Raw genomic sequence first — 22,472 nt, 5'->3', positions numbered from 1 at the left:
CAGTGTAGCTGTCATTCATTAGGGAGAATCAAGTTGCTGAATACTGAAAAGATGTTGATGTGTAAATGTATGTTACTCACCCCGGTCATACTATTTTCCACCAAACAATACATTGTGAATGGGTCCTTGATACAAACATGACATTGTGTTGAGGTGAACGGTGTTGGGAGTAGCGAATAACAAGCAACACAAATTGCTTAATCAGAATACTTTTTTTTTCAAGTAACTAGTAAAGTAACTTAAAAATGTATTATTGTGTCCTGGGTCTTCACATTGAGGATGTTATATAGTATAAACAACTTTTATATTAAAAGAGCAAGGACAATCCTTCAGTCGTGACAAAAATATGTACAAACATGGTTAAATAGGCATGAACAGCTCAGCAAAGACAAACAAACTCATTATACATCAAAATGCTAAGAACAGTTGGATATTTCAAGTGGAGATGAGTATTTATTGCAAAAGGGCAGTTTACAATGCTCAACAGAAAGAGTATTCTTAGAGTAATCGCTGTAATAAACATGATTATGATTTCACAACAGGAGAACACTGAATAGCTTTTCACATAATGCTTAAAACCCTTAAACAACTGAATGTGATTCATACAGCTTAACATCTCAAATAATGCATGAGTTTTAACCAAATAATTACTGCAAGTGCCATTTCTGCTTTACATAATTCCTTGCAAAAAATTGCACAGTTCACTTCAACTCTCCTGTAATTAAATCAGTGTAACATTGGTTGATTGATCAATTAACTGATTGATTGATCGATTGGTTGATTGATTTATTGGTTGATCGATTGGTTGGTTGATCGATTGGTTGATTGGTTGGTTGATTGATTGATTGGTTGATTGGTTGATTGTAATCAATATTATGCTGTAAACGGATCTTAAACTTGTGCTGAACCTATACTTTCTTTGAATGCCTTTCATTGTAAAAGTGATCAGTTAATTAATATTAATCGGTATCTTGACTTGAATAAAAGCAGTTGATTTAATAAAAGCACATTTTATATTATTTGACAAAACCCTTTTTACAATGCATTTTTCTGAACAAATGAAGGAAATTTGCAATGAAGAAATTAACTAATCTTTTTTTTTTTTTTTTTTTTTTTTTTTTTTTTTTTTTTTACCAGCATAGACATGAGGCATGAGGACACAAGGCTGTATAATTTGTGCCTATGTGCATTAATCAAACCTTCTTTCATACTCAAAATTACATTTAATAACCAGCACCTCAATAAGAGCAGCTATCACAGTGAAGCTTTGTTCAAAGCCAACAATGTCATAAATTAAGTACTTACCAAGTACTTTTATTTTTTGCTCTCTCTCTCTCTCTCTCTCTCTCTCTCTCTCTCTCTCTCTCTTGGTCTTGTAAGTATTTAAGGGTACTAGAGGCTAGTACTTTTTTATAATAATATTTATTCATTTTACAAAGACACCTGGTTTCAGAAATAGCACTTTTTTTGCTGACCATATGTTTACAGTGTTTCACTATTCACTATACATACTACTATTCCAAAAACAGATTACAGTACCTACATTCTAGGAAGTGACTTAGTTCTTTATAACTTCCCATGAAAGTTTAATGATCTGCCATGGAAGGGATTTGACTACATTCATTAAAGCGTTCCTGAATTTATCTACTCGGGTGAAGGGGAAATAATTGTCTTGAAATATGCAGATATCATGAGGGGACACTATAGGATGCACGTGACCTTTAATATGGCCTAGGTTATTAAATTACCATCGATTAGAGAAGCTTTTACACTTACAATATACTACTATACAGTACTGTAACTATACACAGATACTATGCACTTACATGATAACCTGTATAAGACAGAAAGCACATCATTCAGAATATTTAAAGATGCAATTCACAGAATATCAGTCTCAAAATCACTAGAAATTATGCATTTTTTTCATAAATTTACACATTTGTATCCATTGCACACTTATATTATATTATATTATATTATATTATATTATATTATATTATATTATATTATATTATATTATATTATATTATATTATATTATATTATATTAACCAGAATATATAGTAAAAAAAATACAGCAATAACAGTATATTAACTTTGCTGTTATTATTGTGAAAACTGTGATACTTTTATTCAGGATTCCTCAAAAGAACAGTATGTATGGATTTTTCACTTTTCAATTAATTTGATGTATTTTTTGCAGAATAAATATTCAATTACTTCTCAATAAGAAACAGTTTAAACAGTTTACTGTATATATTTTGACAAATGTAAAAGTGTTGTTTTGACACGGATGTGTTTCAGTCTTGACCTACATGGATAAATAACCCATTTTTCATAATGAAATACATAGGTGAACCTTTACATGATGAACTGTAGAGCATGCACACACACACACACACACACATAAAGGACAGACATAATCTAGAAATCTAATTATCATTTCCAGTTCATCTTAAATGATTGGGTAGGTAACTACACCTCATACTGCCATTTAATGAATAACCCTCTGGTTACCAGCATATTTTATGCAGGGTCACTAACTTCATTACTGAAATGCTGGGTCAACAGCAAAGCATTGTCTGAGAGTGAGAGATTGCTGAACCAATCAGATTTTTTTCTTTGTTATGAGCTCAGCTGGATCTTTTCCTATTCTGCTATATTACAGAATGTTTGGCCAATGCATTTCCGATAGAAGCTCCCACTTCCCAAGCTAAAGGGCCACACAGTCTGCTAAGCATCTCCACTCCAATCTGCTGCTGGTAGAAGCTGCCAGATCTGGTGATTTGAGGCCAATTTGACCATTTGTTTGATGCTAATAGAGCTTTAGATTAGTGGAAGTTAAGAAATAGCTCACCCAAAAATACTCGTTATCATACATGATAATGACAATTGAGTTTTTACAAAATAAGATGTTTTGAAGAATGTTGATAACTGTTTTTGGTCTCATTGACTTCTATAGCATTGTATGTCCTTACAATGGAAGCCAGTGGGATCTGAGAACCATCTAGTTGCCAATATTCTTTAAAATATAAATTTTGGGTTCCAATGAAGAAAGAAATGCATACATGAATGACACGAGGATGAATAAATGATGACATCATTTCCATAAAAGAAAAGATTTTTAGAAGAAAGCTGGCAACCTAACAGTTTAGAGTCTCACCGTCTTCCATAGTATTTTTGTCCTTTCTATGGAAGTCAGTAGGATCCAAAACCATTGATTGCCAACATTCTTCAATATATATATATATATTATTATTATTATTATTATTATTATTATTATTATTATTATTATTATTATTATTATTATTATTATTATTTATTTATTTTTTTATTTTTTTATTTTTTATTTTTATTTTTTTATTTTTTTGGTGCCTGCCACAGAAGAAACAGGTTTGGAATGGCAAGAAGATTTTTTACTTTTTGGTTAACTGTCCCTTTAAAATGTTCAATATTAGCTCCATTCAAGCAGCTCTAATACACATGTGTTATGTCCACTCAGATCAATGAGCTGTGCGCTGGAGAGGGAATAAAAACAATCAGCGACAGACACGCCATTAATCAGCTAATGTAGCTTCATCAGACTATTAATACAGAGTTGATTTAAAAGTCACAACGCTGGACGTGTTTGTACTGCCACGCTGCTTAAACAAACACAACTCCAGAGAGAATATGAGAAATTTTAAAGCACAATGTATTTATCTGTTTCTCTCTGATGTTTGTGGAGCTACCACCGGGACACTGTATCACATAATTTACACAATGTATAAATTGTAACAGTGAACTATTTTATCAACTTGCTTGAATAAAAGCTTTAACAATTTCAGAAACAAACAGTCACAAAGGTATATTACATAACATGCTAGTAAAACATTTCAGCATGAATCTGTATTCTTACCTCCATAAGGAGCTCTCTGTGACACTGCCCAGATTGAAGTCATACAGTTTGGTCAGCATGAGAATCACCTGTAGTACAAGAAAAACATATATATTCATTTTATTTTGTCTTGTTTAGTTATGATTTGTGGGTAGGGTCTAAAATGTCAATCCTGTAACCATGATGTTGCATTAGTAAATAACTGGCAACTGAAACGTTAATTGAAATATATTTGATTGCATTGATTTCTCTAAGAAGTTTGTTGTACTTTCACAACCTTGATCACAAGGCTTGTTACATTAAATTGCAAAACTGTTAACCCTGTTAACCTTCTGAAAGCATATTTACTGTATATGTTTTCAGATGAAACGATGCATTTTAGTAAAACTTAAATGCGTTATTTATCTGGCAGAATGCTGTATACTGTATAAATTCACACAAAAAGTTCATTTTCAAGTTCAATTATCTTAGATTAATATGTAAGATTAATTAAGCATATCTCAGATCATGTAATTGTTTACATTTATTTCCAATAAATTAATTTCATTCATTATCATTAAAAAATAAATAAAATAAAAAAAACAAAACAAAACATTTTGCCCCAATTACATATGTTAATAAGCACTATGTTGTGACAAATTAAGCAGTTAATATGACTGTAGATCATAAAAGCTGCACACATGACTTTAAAATAGCAAAATGCTATTTAAAGTCATGATAAATGAAGTATTGCATGCCACAATCATGTCAGCTTCTCAAAAACATTTCATATACCCACATATAGTTGTGTTAGACAGATTCCTTGGCAGCAAAAAAAAAAAAATAAAAAAAAAAAAACTAATTTTGGAATTATTTTTCATGCATAAAAAAAAATCAACAAATCATCTCTTAGCACAAACGTCCACATAAAATCTGAATCAGAACTATTATTAAATTACCCATTCCATAAACTGCTCAATAAATCAGCCTAAAACAACCTCAAAATGCACAAATCCTCACATCTTCTTTTCATCTCAGCATATAACACCATTAAATGATGCATCAGGCTTCCTCCTTGACACCCTAATAATTCATCTCTTCATTACTTAATCATATCATGCTGAATCTATCTACAGCGCTGTAAATATCCTTTATAAAATTCTTAAGGTGCACGAGACTGTGCTAACTAGGTCAGTCAAATTCCTCCAGGAAAATTAGAGACGGGAAAGAGAGGAAATTCATGCCTAGAGCGGAAAAAAAGTAGACTCATAAACTTACAATCTATGCTCCAAGAAAGAATTCATACCTATATGAACTCAAAGCCTCTTGAAGAAGCACTGATCATTACGGGGGGAGAGTTCATTGAGTCTCTCAGAAGTTATAGTAACAAGTGTGTGAAAAAAAAAAAAAAAAAAAAAAAAATTATATATATTATATAAATATATATATTAACCACCTGAAAGCCCTCACTCATATAGAGCACGTTTTGAGTCAAAATGTTATCATTTGGGTGTTAAAAAAAAAAGATTAGTTTAAACATTCACTCAAATCATTTTAGGATGAAAACAATGAACTATAATATATTGTTTTGTGAATTCTTCAAATGCAAACCTATTTTTATGTAATACAGCTTCAAAGGGCAGCCAGAAATGACCATATCATTAAACTTTCAATGTGTTCCTCAAGGCTAAACTCATCAAAGTCTTTAGTCTACTAACATGCAGGCCTGAATCCAGCGTTAATAAAACTGGTACAGTGATTCCAGCCCATTTCAAACAGGCCTCCTGCGTGTGAAAAAAAATAAATAAATTGAAACTGCTGAAAGATAGAAGCGTGAAGAACCATTCAAACAGAAGGGTACTCTGGGAAAGAAAATGAATGGTGGAATCCCTCTTCAGCTCAAAGAATAATGCAGGTCTTCATGTAAAACAGACAACAAATTTAAGGCTATGGTGGATTTGTTCAGCAATATGGGGAGCAACCTGAACTGCTGGGATCTCTTGTAGTATTTGGAAGCTGCCCTGACATTTACATACAGTTCAGTAACGGAGAGCAAAGCACCAGAGCACTGCTCAACATCACGAACAGCTCGGCAGGCAGAAACGATGTCTGGAGCTAGACAATATGGCATTTAATGGCTAAATCAAAAGTTTAATTTCAGTTTCAGTTTCAGCCATACACTAAATAGATTTTGAGTTGGTTAAAAACCTTTTCAAAAATGCAGTTACAATAATAATAACAATCCATATTAGTCCATATTATTTTGCTATTAATGTTTAAATGTACAATTTTTTTTTTTTTTTTTTTTTTTTTTTTTTTTTTTTTTTTTTTTTTTGTGGTTAGATGCATGGGAACAAGATAAATCATGGTGATATGTGTGGTCCAAAAGAACTCAGTTTCTTCAGTGAAGTATGCTGGTGATAGAATCATGAAGTGTGCTTTTTCTTGTTAACATCGAGTATTCATGTCGTTAAAAGGGGGGAAAAGGGAACAATGGATGGTGCAATACACATGAAAACATTGCAAGAGACACTGCCTCAGTCTGCTGGAAACCTTAGAAAAAAAAAAAAAAAATCTTGCTTGGACAATCTCAAACACTTAATTTGAAAATTAAAATAGTTCAAGAAGAAAAAGGCATATGTCTAGTAACGAGCCAGTGTGTAATTCATCAAAAAGTCAGTAATGCTGCATAAAATTATTTTTTGCTTACTTCAGTTATATGCCTCATTTCCATAACACCACCCTTGAAAGACACTGTTAGCCAATCAGATGTCAGCATTTCTGAACGCACACAAAGATTGACTGGTAGGAAGCATTTCTGATTGGCTAAAAGGTGTAGGCCTTCTAAATGCTGCCTTTTTTCTTTATTATTTTCAGTGATATATGTCATGTAGTTGGGAAGCATTATCATATTTTTATATTTTTATGATGTGAAATAGAACATATTTTAATATAAAACACACACACACACACGTATATTACATATATATATGTAATGTAAGACACACAATTCAGTAAAATCAGACAATTTAAACAATTTTGTAATGAAATTAAAACATTAGAAACAATGGTTACTTTTCTTTTTTTCACAACCATTAAATCTGAAAAAATGACTTTAATACTGCTGATGCATGTTTCTGTGAGTAATGAGTCTAAGCTGTTTACATGTTGAGACCTTTATTCTGATTAAGTTTCCTTCATTTACAAAGGCTTTGGCTTGATTCTCTCTGCATTTTGATCAGGCTTATTAGACACTTCACTACAGTGCTGTTCTGAACACCTTATTAAATCAAGTATTTTCTTAAATTCTAGTTATGTACGCTGAATTATGGAAATATTTACAGAGAAAACAACACTGGCACATAATTAGTTGAAATAACACTGAAGTGTGACTTTAAAAGGTTTACATTTGTTGGAAGGACATACATTACCATCCATATATTTATATATAAAATTCACAATTTTCAGGACATTTTCACCTAATTTCATTTTGGACTAACTATTCCTTTAATATTCAAATAAAACACTGCATTTGGTATAAAGCATGACTGTTTTTGGGAAGCAGTCAAACAGAAACCAGTGTTAAAGTGTTTGTGGGTAGTGTTTTGGATGGATGGTACTGGGCCATTCTCTTGTATTAAAGGGGAGAAGATCATTCCCACTGAAAAATAATGCATTGCACTAGAACAGGTGTTGTCAAATGAAATTATCCCAGCCTCGAACAGCGAGAGCAATTCGGCAACAATTTCACATGTGGGAGAGAGGCGTAAAACATATAAGGCTGTCCCCATAAAAATCCCCATCTTAACAAATAGTGACATGCCCCATAGCTTAGCATTGCCAGGACTAAATTGTCCAAGTCGAATTTGTTCTAGTTTATTTTCCTCCATAAAACTCAAGGTACTGTCTCTATACACCTAATTTATAACAGACACGTCATTTGGCCACAGCTGAGGAATGTTTGGAGGGAAGAAACCCTATTAACTAATGAAGAAACAATTATATACAGCCCTATTCAGACAGGATTAATTTTACACAGGGAAGCGGGGAAATGTAATAACTACCACAGCTCCTCTGTGATTTTAATCCTGTCCGAATTGGGCATGTCAATGATTTTTTTGCCTACTATAAAATGCCCTGAAGAAATACCCACCATATGTAACCGAGACGTTCTCTTTCAGTCGGTCGCTCTCGACGGCATGTCGGTGGCCGACAAAATTGGGACTCGATATCACAATTCGTTGGTCACCGACGTGACGTCTCTGTTCCGTCCTTCAGGAAACGAGGGTTACCATATCTAATCGAGACACAAACTAGACCTACATGAAATTATATAAATATAAAAAGCCTACATAAGCATTTTTGCCGTCTACAATTTAGAATGCCTGGAATATTTCGTTTTAGTACTTTTAGTAATAAATCAATGTGCGTGCACTCTTTGTGTGATTTAACGTCAGATTGCACATCATTACATTGCACCTACCATATTATCATTGCTGTATTGCACACCCCTGACTCAACTTGAGAAGAAAATAAAATCATCTGCGGCTGTGCGCAGCGCACACTTGTTTGCACATGAGCAAAGGGGTTTTTATGAGTCTTGGAAACGCCCGACCACTGTTTCGCCAAACCTGCTTTCCTGCAGACTGAGTTCTTCTGACTATTTTGTAGTAAGTAACGAATATGCTTATAGGGGAAATGTATCGCAGTAAAAGTGAACTATACCAAACCCTGCATCCCAGTGGGCATACTATTTATCCTAAATGAATAAGTGTGTCCCAAAGCATATTATGTTAAAACAGTATGTCAGAAATCCCTGGAAAGTCTTATATTGAAGATCTTAAATGGTTTATATTGGCAAAAACCCAATAACATGAATAAACAGAACTACAAACATGGTAGATGTAACCAATCACAATTCAATTACATGTTAGTATGAAGTTTGCTTCCTCTTCTACACACTAAAAAGTATCTACTACTGCACAGAAAGAGTTCACACTTTTAGGGCATCGTGGCATGCAGCACAAATCTCGGGTCAGAGCTTGGCTGGCCTAGTGAACCCCTGCTGGTGGATGCTGTAACTACAAGATCTTGACTTTTCTCCTCACCATTTCCAGAGCTCTGCCTGTAACAGAGACAGGTGTGACTCTCCAGACTATTTCAGCGACATCTGTCAGGTAGTATGGACATTTTATGCATGACATTCATTATAAAGTATCACGAGATGCATCGTCCTTCAAATGTTTGTTTCTGATTATTTGATAGAAAAAACATGCAAATTATAGCATAGATGCTCCTGAAGTGTGTGCCAAAAAGGGAAATACACAAATGAAAAGTCTGCAAACATTTAGTGTCCTTAAGCTTGAGAGAGATAAAATAAACCACAACCAGCAATCATCAGGGTCAAAGCACATATACTATGACATTCAAAGTTTCAGGGAATTTAGATTATAGCCTTGCACAATCACACAATATAGCAATCTTGTACCCCCTACTGTGTAATATACTTTTCTGTATGATAAACAATTGTTTACATTGTATTTGCCATCTGGCAAATATTTTTAACATTAGCATTTTTCTCAAAGAAAATTATTTGATATTTTGACAAAGCAAAATTCACTTGATAACTTTCTGTCATGATAGTCTCCATATGAGAAATAGTTTAACAACTCATCAAAAATTGCACGTTTTGAAAAATAGTAACCACTGCATTATTGCAGTATTGTATTATTAAAAAATTATGATTTTATGAAAAACTCATTAAAAAACAACATAGGTAAATAAAACTGCATTAACAAATATTTTAAATGTTTTCTAATTGTATGCTTTATATTAATTTCACAAATGTAATATGCTCTACACAGTAATTTATTATTATTATTATTATTATTATTGTTGTTGTTGTTATTATTATAATTTTTTTTATATTAGTCTATGTTTGTGCTTTTGTATGTGGGTCTTTAATATCCCTAATTAGGCTGATTGTTTTGTATTTCAGGCTCATATTGAACACAAACTATGACTTAAAAACAGGCAATACAATTTCACATGCGTATGACATCATTTCCAGTGGCATATTAACTGTGTTTATGTTGTGTCTGTGTGTGAGGTCAATTTCTCATCCCTGGACGGCATCTTTTACAGCAGAGCGGTAAACATTAGCTGAAGGATGGTGGGCCCTTCTGTCTCTTACATATGGAGAGTGTTGTAGGTGGCCTTGCTGTTGCCAGCTCCTGTCAGATTAAATCCTCCCGCAAGCGTACAAATGTCGTGTTACACAGCTTGTCAATTAAACCTAGCAATGCCTCTCAGTGCCAGACAAATAGATCCACCCATAATAATATACTGATGGATTTCTGGGTGAGTTCAGTGTTACTTTGTGAAAGGCAGATGATGCTATACAAAGATACTACACAGATGTTGACAATATTTATATTTAACTTTTATTTCATTTAATTTGATTTCATGTTATATAAAATGTATATAATTTTAATAGTTTTAGTTAACAATAACAACATTAGTATATAAGACTTTTCATCTTGTAGTAAAAACAATATGGTGACATGTCTCATATAAAAATGTATAAAAAGGAAGCGGTCCAGGAGAACTGTTGTGAAAATCTGAGATGAACTTGGTACAGAGGGCATGAAGGGAAAGCCAGAGAAAGAGCAACTGTAGGCCCAAAGGTGTGGAGCCAGATGGTCATGGATTATATGTCAGTACAACTGCATCACACTGTTCCAGGAGCTTGAGGACACTGTGCTTGCATCTGAGAAAAGAGTTCAGCACCAGAAAGCAATGGTGGATTTATGACAACCTGCAATTCACAATACAGTCACTGGCCCTTTTGTCTTAAATGGACAGTTCATCTAAAAATGACAAATCTGTCATCAGCATCACATCAATTCAAAGTATTGCATCTCACAGAAAGAATAAAGTTGTACAGCTTTGTATGGCACGTGAAGATCAAAACTGATGCTGTAGCAGGTCTCTGAGTATATTATTTGCTTTACTAATAGCTGCCAGCTTGCACCTCTTTCTCTCACTTTTTGGTGCTTGTCCTTGGCTTAAAAAACCAAGGACTAAAGTCCCACAATAAAACTCCCTCTCACAGAGGCACGAATTAACAGCACTCACCATCTCCTGTGGATCTGGAGGTCACTGTGTGAATGCACAGAGAATACTGAACTCAGACAGCAAAGCAAACTGACAGATAGGGGTATTTTACTGATGCCAAGGCACAAAACACACATACAGTGTAAACCAACAGAGTAAGAGCTGAAGTTCAAGTATAATGTGCATATCTGAGTGCATTAGCAGGTGTTTTTGCTGAACGCAGGAGTGAGAAAGAGCTGTTTGAGTGTGATGCTGTTACCCTGACTGGGGAATCACGTGGAGGAACAGTGGGATGAGAAGAGAAGAGGAGAAGGAGCTGTTGCATTGTCTTATGACAGCAGGAAGAATCAATCCCTCGCAGCGCTTGTTAAAACACTGTGGTGAAAAGAGCTGTTGGCTGAAGGTGCTCAAAGGCAGATCATTGTGGCTAAGATTTACTGAATTGATGGAAACACATGATGGATTTCATTGCCACTGCTTTCAATAAGAGTTCTTGATTAGTTTATTGATGAACTGAATGACTGTTTTTTTTTTTTTTTTTTTTTTTTTGCTGATCTTTTGGTTAATGGATTTTGTTTGGTCCCAAAAAGTGTGTGAAACTATATATATATATATATATATATATATATATATATATATACAGTGTTCCTGAAGCTCAATTGGTAGATCACTGCAATATCAAGCGCAAGGTTGGGGCTCCAATTCCCCGAGAACACATGATCTGTGTAAACTGATTGCCTGAATGCACTGTAAGTTGCTTTAGATAAAAGCGTCTGCTAAATGCATAAGTATATATAAAGTATAGCACACACACACACACACATATATATATATATATTGTGAAGAGTCAGTCGCCTCCTCCCTAATTAACATCAGCACCCCTTCCTAAATCGTCGCCCTTCATCAGGTTCCAGACAGGAGAGAGAGCAGTAAGTTGTAGTACAATACGATAACACAACTGTTATATATAACTGCTAAACTTGGCATTTTCAGTAAAAAATTTAATCCTCTCCGGGTTAAAACGACCAGAACACAACATGCCAGTTAAAAATAAAAGCAGCTCTGGTTAGCATAACAGACTTCTTTCAAAAAATTACTTGAACGTTTTAAGTGTGACTTATAATCAGAGTATTATTCCCTTGGTGGCCTGACCTATAAATTCACTGTAAAACTTTTGGAAGTTGTTATAAAATGCTTGTGGCATAACAGTGTTATATATACATATGCTGAGTTTTAGCCCTTAGGTCTATTTTCTCTATAAAAGTAGAACCAAAATTCAGATATATTTTTTTCCTCTCCAAAATTCAGTCTCAAAAGCTGGAACAGATTTAATCTTCCCACACAACTTGTCAAGTGTGCTCCATCTCACTATATGTTGACAGCATCTTAAACTTACAGTCTTCTGCTAATTCAAAGAGATATATGTACATTCAGAAAGTGAACAAGCATCGAGCTGCTCAACATAAAAACTGTAAATACATAATTAGCGGAGAGAACCCGTCTTTCATGCTAAATTAAGCGCCTGGTACATGCTTGTTGCTTTCCAAGTTTTTAATAATCCATGTTCTGTATTGCAGAGTGTCATCTGTATAGAGTTTTAAAAGCAGACAGTTGTCAGATTGTCAGACAGCAAGCCTGTCTTCATTTGCATATAGTACACAGATGACAGCATATGCCAAATAAATATAAGAAATAAATATATTAAAGGGAAACAAATAAAATAAATATATTAAAGGGATACAATTTAAATGAAATTAAATGAACCCTGAAATTGTTCCAAACCTATAAGCAGGGATGGTCAGTATGTCAAATACATGTATTTGAAATACAAAATACCATTTTTGTATTTAAATACATTTAATCTTAGTATTTGTGTAGTTTCAAAATACATAAAATACATTTTTCCAAACCTCTTTATTAGACTGCTGATTTCCTGTATCAACAAGTTTACAACAATCTTTTATATCAAATTCATAATTTGTTTCTTCACTTTTTTATTTTTTTATTTCTTGTCTTTTTATATCTCAGTGATTCATAAAAAAGGTGTAATTAGATTAAGGTTAGTGCCACCCCCAGTATTAAGAAACCAGAAAAATAGCTTCATCAAATTAGCACATCTACAAGATGCATACATAACAAAACATTCATTAATCTGAATATCGTTGTGCATATAAACGCAGTGAAAGAGATGCACTAATTGGATCTCTCGTTTTAAAGCCCCTCATGACCTGAACTAACATCAACATACCCGCTCTGAAACCCAGCCCTCAGCCCAAAACCACAACCCAAGATGAAAACACAGGCTGGCCAAATCATTAGCTAATGCCTCTGTGTATGGCAGTGTGACTCACAAGTTGTGATAAATTATGAAGTGCGCCATCGTACCAGATTAATTATGTCTAGCGAAAGTCTGAATGCCTTTTCCAGGGCTGGCACCTTGGGATGTCAAAGAGAGATGTCAGTATCTCATAAGTGATTTGCTAAAACAAAATATATAAGTACTGCTCTGAGAAAAAATAAAATAAAATCTGTATATAGTATCAGGTTTATTTTTCAGTAAATCCTATGGATTTTAAAGATCCTATGGATCTTAAAGTATAATCATCACGTATTTGAGTCTCAGTCTAGAAGTCAGTTTTACTTTCCCCCTAATTTTATGGTTTTAATACTGCCTTTTTGCCTTTCAGTTGTTTGACTAAAATGTCATTTAAAATCTCCCAGTCTTAACAATAGATTTTTTTTCTTCTATTAAACTCTAAACAACTCCTAATTTCCTGAAAGAAGTTGAATATGAATAGTACATCAGCATTACTTTACTGTTGTGGCTTGTTTCCCAAGAGCATTATTACCTTGTTACATTCCCATTTCGTCTTCCAGAAAAACCAGAGCAGAGCACTTTTTCCCATAATACTTTTTTTAACAAACACCCTACACGTTGCTTTAAGTGCAGCTCCATCATTAAATAACAAATGGCACAATTTTAGTGACATTATAGGGAACATTATGTAGAATCTGGGTCTGGTTCCCGAAGATAAATCCTAATCGTGAGCATAAAATGTTCGTTCCCAAAAGTGCAGGCGGATTCTCTTGAGTCATGGCGGCACACTGATTTTCCCTTTGCACTTCACCCTGCGTTCTGATGCAGGACGCTATGCATAAATCAATATCCCACTCAGACATGAGAATAGTTTTAAACAAGGGCCTTGATGAGCAATTTCGAGCGCAAAGCACTACCTCTTCTCGCAGATGACATGCTGGAACATGTTGACACTCTTTACACGGACTGACGAGAGAGTGAGAGAGAGAGAGAGAGAGAGAGAGAGAGACACTTGACACAGGCAGATGCGTCTTGAGAAAGTCCAGGCAACTACTAGTGTTTCCACTTGTCCTCTTCCTTGTTTCTCTAGCGGTGTTTTTTCTTATTTCAAAAATCTACTTCAACATCTCTCATATTAGAATATTTTTTGTGTGAAGTATGAACAATAAAAACATATTCAGAAGGTCAATTGTATTGCAATTCAGTAATGACACAAAGAGCATCTTAAAGAAATCCAATCTATAACTTCAAAACATTTCTGTTTTAAATGCTGGAAACCTGAAATGTTAAACATATTTCCAGGATCGCAAACCAAAAAGCTGATTTTTAGTGATTTTCTATATATTTCCAGGATTTATTTTCAGATTTTTAACTATGTTCATTTAAAATTTTTAATGCTAAAAATGTCTATATATTTCCTGAATTATAAAAGTTTTTCAGAGATTTTCACTTTCAGTTTCACTCTTACTGTAAAAAATTTTTTCAGGATTACAAACCAAAGATCTGAATTTCAGTGATTTTCATTTCAAATTTTAAATGCTCAACATTTCTATAATTTTCCAGGATTGCAAACAAATAAAATATGTTTAGTGATTTGCATTTTATATTTAAAATGCTAACATTTTCTATATATTTCTAGGATTATGAAATATTTTCACAATTTTCAGACATTTTCATTTTAATTGACCACTTTACAAAACAATGTTCCATAGATTTCCAGGATTACAAACCAAAAAGTGGATTTTTAGTGAATTTCATTTTAGGACACCATTTTACTGTAACATTTTCTATATATTTCCAAGATTATGAATCCAAAATCTAAATAAAAAATATTAAATTTTAGTTTAGAACACCACTCTACTGTGAAAATATATTATATATTTCCAGGATTACAGAGCAAGAAAAGTTGTAAATGAAACAAAGATTGAAGTATGTTTTACAAATACTTTAAAATATTGTGTTTAATTCAATATACTACTTTGTAATTATTTGTAGAATTTACTTTATTTGTAAGTGAAAATTGTTCCTGCACCAAATTATTTCCAGTGCACTGTATGCATTTATTTCCAAATGTGATTACTTGATTAAATATGATCACTCATAATCAAAAGTGATATTTAAATCAGTAGAGTTTAAAATAGCTCCTGAGGTTTGATTGCTTTAAATGTATATAGCTTGATAATCAGCTATCAGTGCATATTTTCACAGGAGGAATCGAAGATGAGGATAATCATTCCACAGTCTCATATAACAATGCAAATGCATTATTTCACACTGTGAACGAGTTTGCATGAGCGAAAAGAATAACAGAAAGCAGACAGAACTGTCTGTACGTGTTTGTGTGTGTGTTTGTGTGCATCACAGCATGTGTGAAGCGCATGTGAACACCCCTGTATTTGACAGGCCGGGGGCTAAAATGAATGATGTGTGGGAAAACTCTGCTTATTCGGGTGATAAATCATTGTTTAGCAAGTTGCCATAAGGGCGAGATAACACTTGACACAATTATTGAAATAGAAAGCATGGCCAATCTCTGTCTCTTGGCCGATAATGCCAGACATGCTGCCACTTGCGTAAAGATACTTCCACACTATCTGCTACCAAACCTAAACTTCTGACGTGCGCTACGCTGCCCTACTTAAACAGTGCACCATTTTTAGGCTGCACGACTGCAAATGTTGTTACAAACAAGATCAACTGCACAAACTGGCAGCACATTTAAAAGACTCACAGTTTGTTGTTTTGCGTCATGTTGGGGCAAACTTTATATAACTAATCACACACATGGTGCATCGGTTACAAGATGATTTAATTTTGCTCCCTGACTGTGGCTGTGACTCCGAAATTCATTCTCAAACACGTTCCGTGCAACATGTCAACAAACAATTGACAGAGGAAAGCAAGGGGAAAAATATGCCAGAGCCTTAAAACGTGCGAGGCTGATGTGCTCTTAGATTAGGAGATTCAACTGTTATAAAGAACACAGTTTGTTTTGAAATGATGAAGCATTAACATCAGAATAATTCTGAATTTCATTAAAACTGAATCGGGATGATTGTAAATTACAGCTGACAAGTTTTCTATAAAACATTTAGCAGAAAAACACTGATAAAAGTATTTCAAGGACTAACTGTTGTCATGTAATTCAGTTTCATTGCACAGAACGTAAGTGCTAAGGATCTAGTATGGTAGGGTTCAATAGTGAAACAGCAACAAAAGTTAGATAACAAAATAGGATTTGTAAAGGTGTACATCCAAGTTGCAAGTGCATGCAAACATGGTTTGCAGAATCTTGTACAGCGGTCAAAATTCAATTTACAGAATTGATTTTATACACATAAAAAGCATGTGCAAGTGCAAGTGCAAGTAAAGTGTATTTAATGTTCAAATAACTTTTGTAAAATAAACAGGTTACATAACTCAATGCGATTCCGATTGCTTAAAGATCTTTTTATTCATCTTTCAACCACATGCATTATAAAAATGTGCATTAATATGAAAATAATATATCTAAGACAAAGTCAACACAGTGCCAAATGAAGTAAGGAGCAATGAGATTTTCTTTTACTTCATTTGACACTGTAATGTTGTCATTTTATAGAAACAGCATGCAACATTGAGTTGCTATACTTTATTTCAAAACTATTTCTTTACCTGACACTGTTTTTTATGATCTCAGCATCTGAAATGTCTTGTAACCCTTTCTCTTTCTTCTAGAATAAAGCTATCCTGAGATGTTCATGACAGCAGCTGTACAAACAAAAACGGACATACAAAAAGTATCTGCAATTTCCACTAAGTTAGCACACAATTACTCAAAATCCTGGACCTGGATCACAATAATGACCTTAAATCCTGAGGGTCTATAAACTATGCTTTTGGTTTCAGGAAGATGGCTTCTTAAACTTCTATCAAATTGCATCAGAGGTTTTCCATTGAGCACAACCACTTTATTCTTTCAAAACACCCTTTGTGCTTCACGCTTCCCAATCAAAGCCTGTTCTCGGCACTTCTGTCTGATTAGGAATGATTAAGGTCTAGGTTCCGATGGCGTTGCTCCTCATAGCCCACCAAGCCTCTTCAGACACCCACAGTAAAGACGATGACCTTCTATGTTCCTCATCTATACTGGAATTGACAATTTTCCTCCAAAGAGGAACCCACATGTTATCTGCACTGCAATTTACAAATGCAATCTGCTGTGAAATGTGAGTGATAGGAATCAGTATGTACAGAATGCTGTACGTACAGTACAACTGCTTGTAATAGGACTGGAGAGCATGTTCTCCTTGGGGAGGGGTTTTGAAGGCCAGGCGAAGACGTGCACCATTAAATTTACAGGAGAATTGCAATCAGTGCAGGTCTCAACCCCATCTCAACTTTCTCATAATGAGATGTTGAAACCAAGCCCTCGGGACATGCAACCATTTTACTCTTGTAGAGAGATGGACATATTGATAGACATGCATAGACGTCTCAACACAAGCCTCGGCTACAGGACAAAAATAAGCTTATTTCATTACGGATGACGCCATTGCTGTAAAATAGAAGGATTATTGGTTTTGTTACGCTTACTTGATGGGATAAAAATTGGATGTTTGCTTATGGTTACTGAATTGCATCTATAGTGCTGCATGTGAGCAGTCAATATAAATATCTCTTGGCTGATCAAATGAAACTGGACAGCCATCTTGATGCCTTCTCTGTTGTATTGATCGGTATTATAAAGGAACGTGAATCTTGAATGTACTGTAGAATTCTAGTTTACTTTGCAATACATGCAAAACGACATGACCTCCAGCTAAGTGCAAGTGGTTTAATAAAAAACCTTTGATTCAAGAGATCACAACGACTCATTGTTATTTATATTTTATTTATTTGGTTATTTATAGGTTATTGACTATAATTTTGTTAATATTTCTATATTATATATAATCAATTATTTAAGTTTTTTTGTCCACAACTGTGCTTCGACGTTTGCATTCGAAAGTTAGAGATAACAAGAAGAACTCAAACATGTTTCATGCCAAAACACTTTTGCCTATAATTAAAAGGCACACATTTTAATATAAACATATCCAGATTTTTAAGACAAATTTTGGTTGCACTTTATTTTACAGTACGTGTACTTTCATGTACTTATATTGTACTTACAATGTATTTATCTAAGAAAGTTCTGGTAACACAAGGTAACTACATGGGGTAGGGTTACGTTTAGGGGTAGGTTCAGGGTTAGTACCTAGTTATTACATAGTTATTGTAATTACTATAATAAGTACATAGTATGTACATGAGGAACAGGGCTGTAAAATAAAGTGCTACCCAAATTTTTACCATCATAAATATACTATACTATCCTTTGTAGTTTTGTAAATATTAAGAGAAACATCTGAAACAAACTTGACACTTTCATGAAGCACAACACTAACATATCCAGAGCTCTGAAAGTGCCAATTATTGTTGTGCTCATAAGATAGATGATCGATACATTCATTCTAAGCATATTTTTAAAAACACAGGCCCTGTTTAATATTAGGACTGCATTATCCTCTTCAAAACCCTAGTGACAAAGAATTATAAATCAGGAGCGACTCTCGTCTGCGAGACACTTTGTCAAACTCAAACATTGACAGAAGTGGCTCCTCTGTCTGTCCACGATAACACCAAAATCTCCAAACGGATAGAACGTCACAACCGTCCGTGATCAGTGCCATGTTCCAATAAAATATTTCCCCTTCTCCAGACTGAAAGGAGGATGTTTGGGAATGTGAGAGCAGTCCTTAGAATCAATCAAGACAGCATTGCTCAGCGGATAATATGGGACGTGTTGTAACCCGATCAATATTTGGCCCTGCCGCACCGCATATAAATCTCCTATGCTGGATATTGATGAATTAACCTTAAATAACCTTTACTAGATATATGCAGAGATCTCGGTGGAAACTGATAGATTTATAACCTGTCAAAGATGAATGCTGAATCGATGGAGGAGAATAACTCCGTTTCTTTAGTTGATCCTTTTCGCGATTCATAATCCCTTTGCTGGAAATTGATTTCATACGCTCTCGTTTCAAAAGTACATGAGGAAATCTGGTTTAAAGAAACTGTAATCCCAGTTTTGCACATCTAGCTATTAATTTAAAGAGAGAGAAAACAAATTGTTTCATTGTTTACCATCTTAAAGCAATTCTCTAAAATGGACAATATAAATTTATCATAAAAGTAGTCCAACCAATGGGGTTTTGGTGTCAAACACATAGAGATGGTATTTTTGAATCATGGATGAGATTCGGAGCCCCAGCTGGACTACTTTTGTGGTGTTTTGGTCCATTTTGGAGCATGACAGCTTTTCTGTTCTCCACAGGAAGTAGAAAGACAAACTGGTTTGGAACGACATGGTGGTGAGACATACATTTGAGTGAGCTAAACCTTAAACACTGTTCAGGTTTTCTCCGTGTTGGTGTACAATATTATTGCAGACTTACCGTCTCTTTAAGTAGGACAGTGGGCGGACATAAGGGTGCAAACATCTATTAAAAAGCTTGAGATGAAAACAAGTGGTGTTGTGTTTGGACCCCACAGCTTGTATACGCTTGATTGATCACTGGCTCTCTGTTTCTCTGGCCTCACCGCATTAATGGCCTTCCTCGCACCTTCCAATTACTCTCAGGAAAATGATTTGAGCCTCTCCTGATGTCTAAGAGCCATTGGAAATTTCTGAACTGGATCCTGTCCAGCTTAATGCATAAATTAACAGGGCCTCACCGGGAGGAAGAGGAGTTATTCATCGCTCGAGCCATAGGCGGCTCATGTTACAGTAACCAGCCGAATCCCACAACCTGCGGTGCATCGGTTAACCGTAGACCTGTGTTATGTACCTGCATGTGTATGGGATAGTGTCACTTAAGAACTGAAGGAGCGAGGCTGCAAGGCTGGATGGCTTTCGGAAAGAGGATTAAGGGCAGAATTCTCTGTGGCGGAGCGCAGGGGTGGGAATGAAGCACTGATGCGGGGAGATAGACAGAGGATGGAGAGTGAAAGGGAAGATGTGTAGAGAGGGATGAAGTGTTGACAGATAGGCAGAACTATTTTTTGGCTTCAAAGCTACTGATGAGGAAAGAGGCACAGCAAACTTCCTCTCACAAAAGCTGCTGGCCACAGCGTTTACTGTTGCTCTGCAATATGTGCGCAGTTAAAAATATATGACTACTGTGAAAAGAGAAAATAAAGTTGAAAATAAAGCAGATATAGCTTCCCCCCCCCCATCTTTTATTTTTCATGAGGATAGACTGTCAGTCCTGGGTGGCAACTAACTAACTAACTAACTTACTAGATAACTAACTAAATAAATAAAGCTCTTTACGTTATATGGTTATATGCTGTATGTTATAATTTTATTATTTTGCAGAATTTATTATCAACTAAACTAAACTAAACTAGTCTTTTCTTCGTGGGGATACACAATGTAAGTCCTGGGTGGTAACTAAATTAATAACTAACTAACTAACTAACTAACTAACTAAATAAATAAACAAATAAGGCTTTTTACGTTATAGAGTTGTATGCTGTATTATATAATTGTATTAATTTACAGAATTTATTTAAAAAAAAAAACGTGAAATGAAAATGTTTTAATTTTGGAAAATCCACACTGTATCTACAAGTGGCAGTTGTAAGAAAACTAAACTAAATTAAACTAAAAATACTGTGTAACAAATAAAGGTGTCCTGTGAATTCATTTTAACATTTGTAATTAAGTTAATTTTAACAAAAAATATAATAAAAATGAATAATAATAATAATAATAAACACTGTGTACACTGTATTTATTGAACATTAATCTCATGATGTTTTATTTTTAGGTTATTTTTTACAAAAACAAAACAAAACCCAAAATAAATGCGTCTGGTGATTTTACTTCAATCAATCAATCATTATTGGACTAATTATTTAAATAATGCAAACTTTAGGGACAATGAAAATAAATTCATTTTTCAATTAATTCAAAAGTCAAGAATATCTGAAAATAAAATTTACTTACAGTTACAACTGGATCAAGCCAACATATCATAATGACGTGTATATCCTAACCATTAGCTTATTAGTGAAAAACAACAACAAATAAATAAATAAAACACTTGACAGGCTTACCCACAATGCAATTCATTTAGCTTTATCAGCATTAGGAATTAGCAAACCTCATCAAGTTCACTGTCTGCATATTTACGGAGAGTAATTAATCATATGCTAATATATTGACTCGGCTTGGAGAAAAATAAATTGTGAGCTAAGCTGGACCTGATTAAAACCTGCCAGCACTTCATGGAGAGGGAAATAATAAGAAGCAGAACATCTCAAGTGTTCATTGTACCGAAACACTTCGTCTTCAGCTGTTATTAGACCGATACCTGCACATTTCTTTTATTAAAATAGCTTGCATAATGGTTGCATTTGTTATTTTCATACGAGCCTGTCCTCCAACAAAAAACGACCATATAGGTCATTTGTGCAAGCATTTATTACGACCTATATTTACGTTTGAAAGTTAAGTAAAAATAATGAGAGTATTGCGTTGCGTCTGTCATCATGAATTGACGTATAACGGCATTACCAATCAAACCGCACGTTTATTTAAATGCAATGTGTGGGCGTTTTACACCGATCTCACAGTATTTCCTACATATTTTACTAGGTGGCTTATTCGTTCGAATGACCACACCTAACCCCACCCCTAAACCTAACCCTCACCGAAATCATGCTAAATTATGATTTATTGAGCATATACTTTTTTGTGCACGTCTGTTCTCTGGGATCGAACCCGTGATAGCATGATTACATATCAAGGTATTACACAATAATCTACCAACTGAGCTACACGAAACGCAAGCCAGAGTGCAAATAAAATAGTACAAAACATTAATATGAAAACGACCTTTTGCCAATAGGGGCGCAATTGTAGTATAAGCTCTGATGGGTCGTATTTCAGGGATTTGGACAAACAACCTATACAAGCGTATTAGGACAGGTTGATATTCCAATATTCAAATACAAATTTAGCTATAATTGAAAAAGGAAAGCAAAGTTTTCTTCTCCTGAGCTATTAGATCCTCTTCTGTCTGTCTGCAGTATCCATGAGCCTGGAGACTTCATACAAGTTCTGCCGCTGCGGCTGTCTTGTTGA

General features: G+C 34.5%; 1 protein-coding gene across 1 annotated transcript in view; it reads right to left on the bottom strand.

Moving 5' to 3' along the window:
• The window catches only part of LOC113044051 (VPS10 domain-containing receptor SorCS1), a 143,656-nt gene that overhangs the window by 64,018 nt on the left and 57,166 nt on the right, over window positions 1-22,472 (bottom strand). The window contains exon 2 of the mRNA XM_026203639.1: window positions 3,901-3,968. Within this exon, the coding sequence (XP_026059424.1) occupies window positions 3,901-3,968 (68 nt within the window). The remainder of the gene's footprint in view (window positions 1-3,900; window positions 3,969-22,472) is intronic.

The sequence above is a fragment of the Carassius auratus genome, chromosome 26, assembly GCF_003368295.1.
Source record: "Carassius auratus strain Wakin chromosome 26, ASM336829v1, whole genome shotgun sequence".
Taxonomy (NCBI): Eukaryota; Metazoa; Chordata; class Actinopteri; order Cypriniformes; family Cyprinidae; genus Carassius; species Carassius auratus.
The sequence above is the reverse complement of the archived record's forward strand: the minus strand, read 5'-3'. Positions and strand labels throughout refer to the sequence as shown.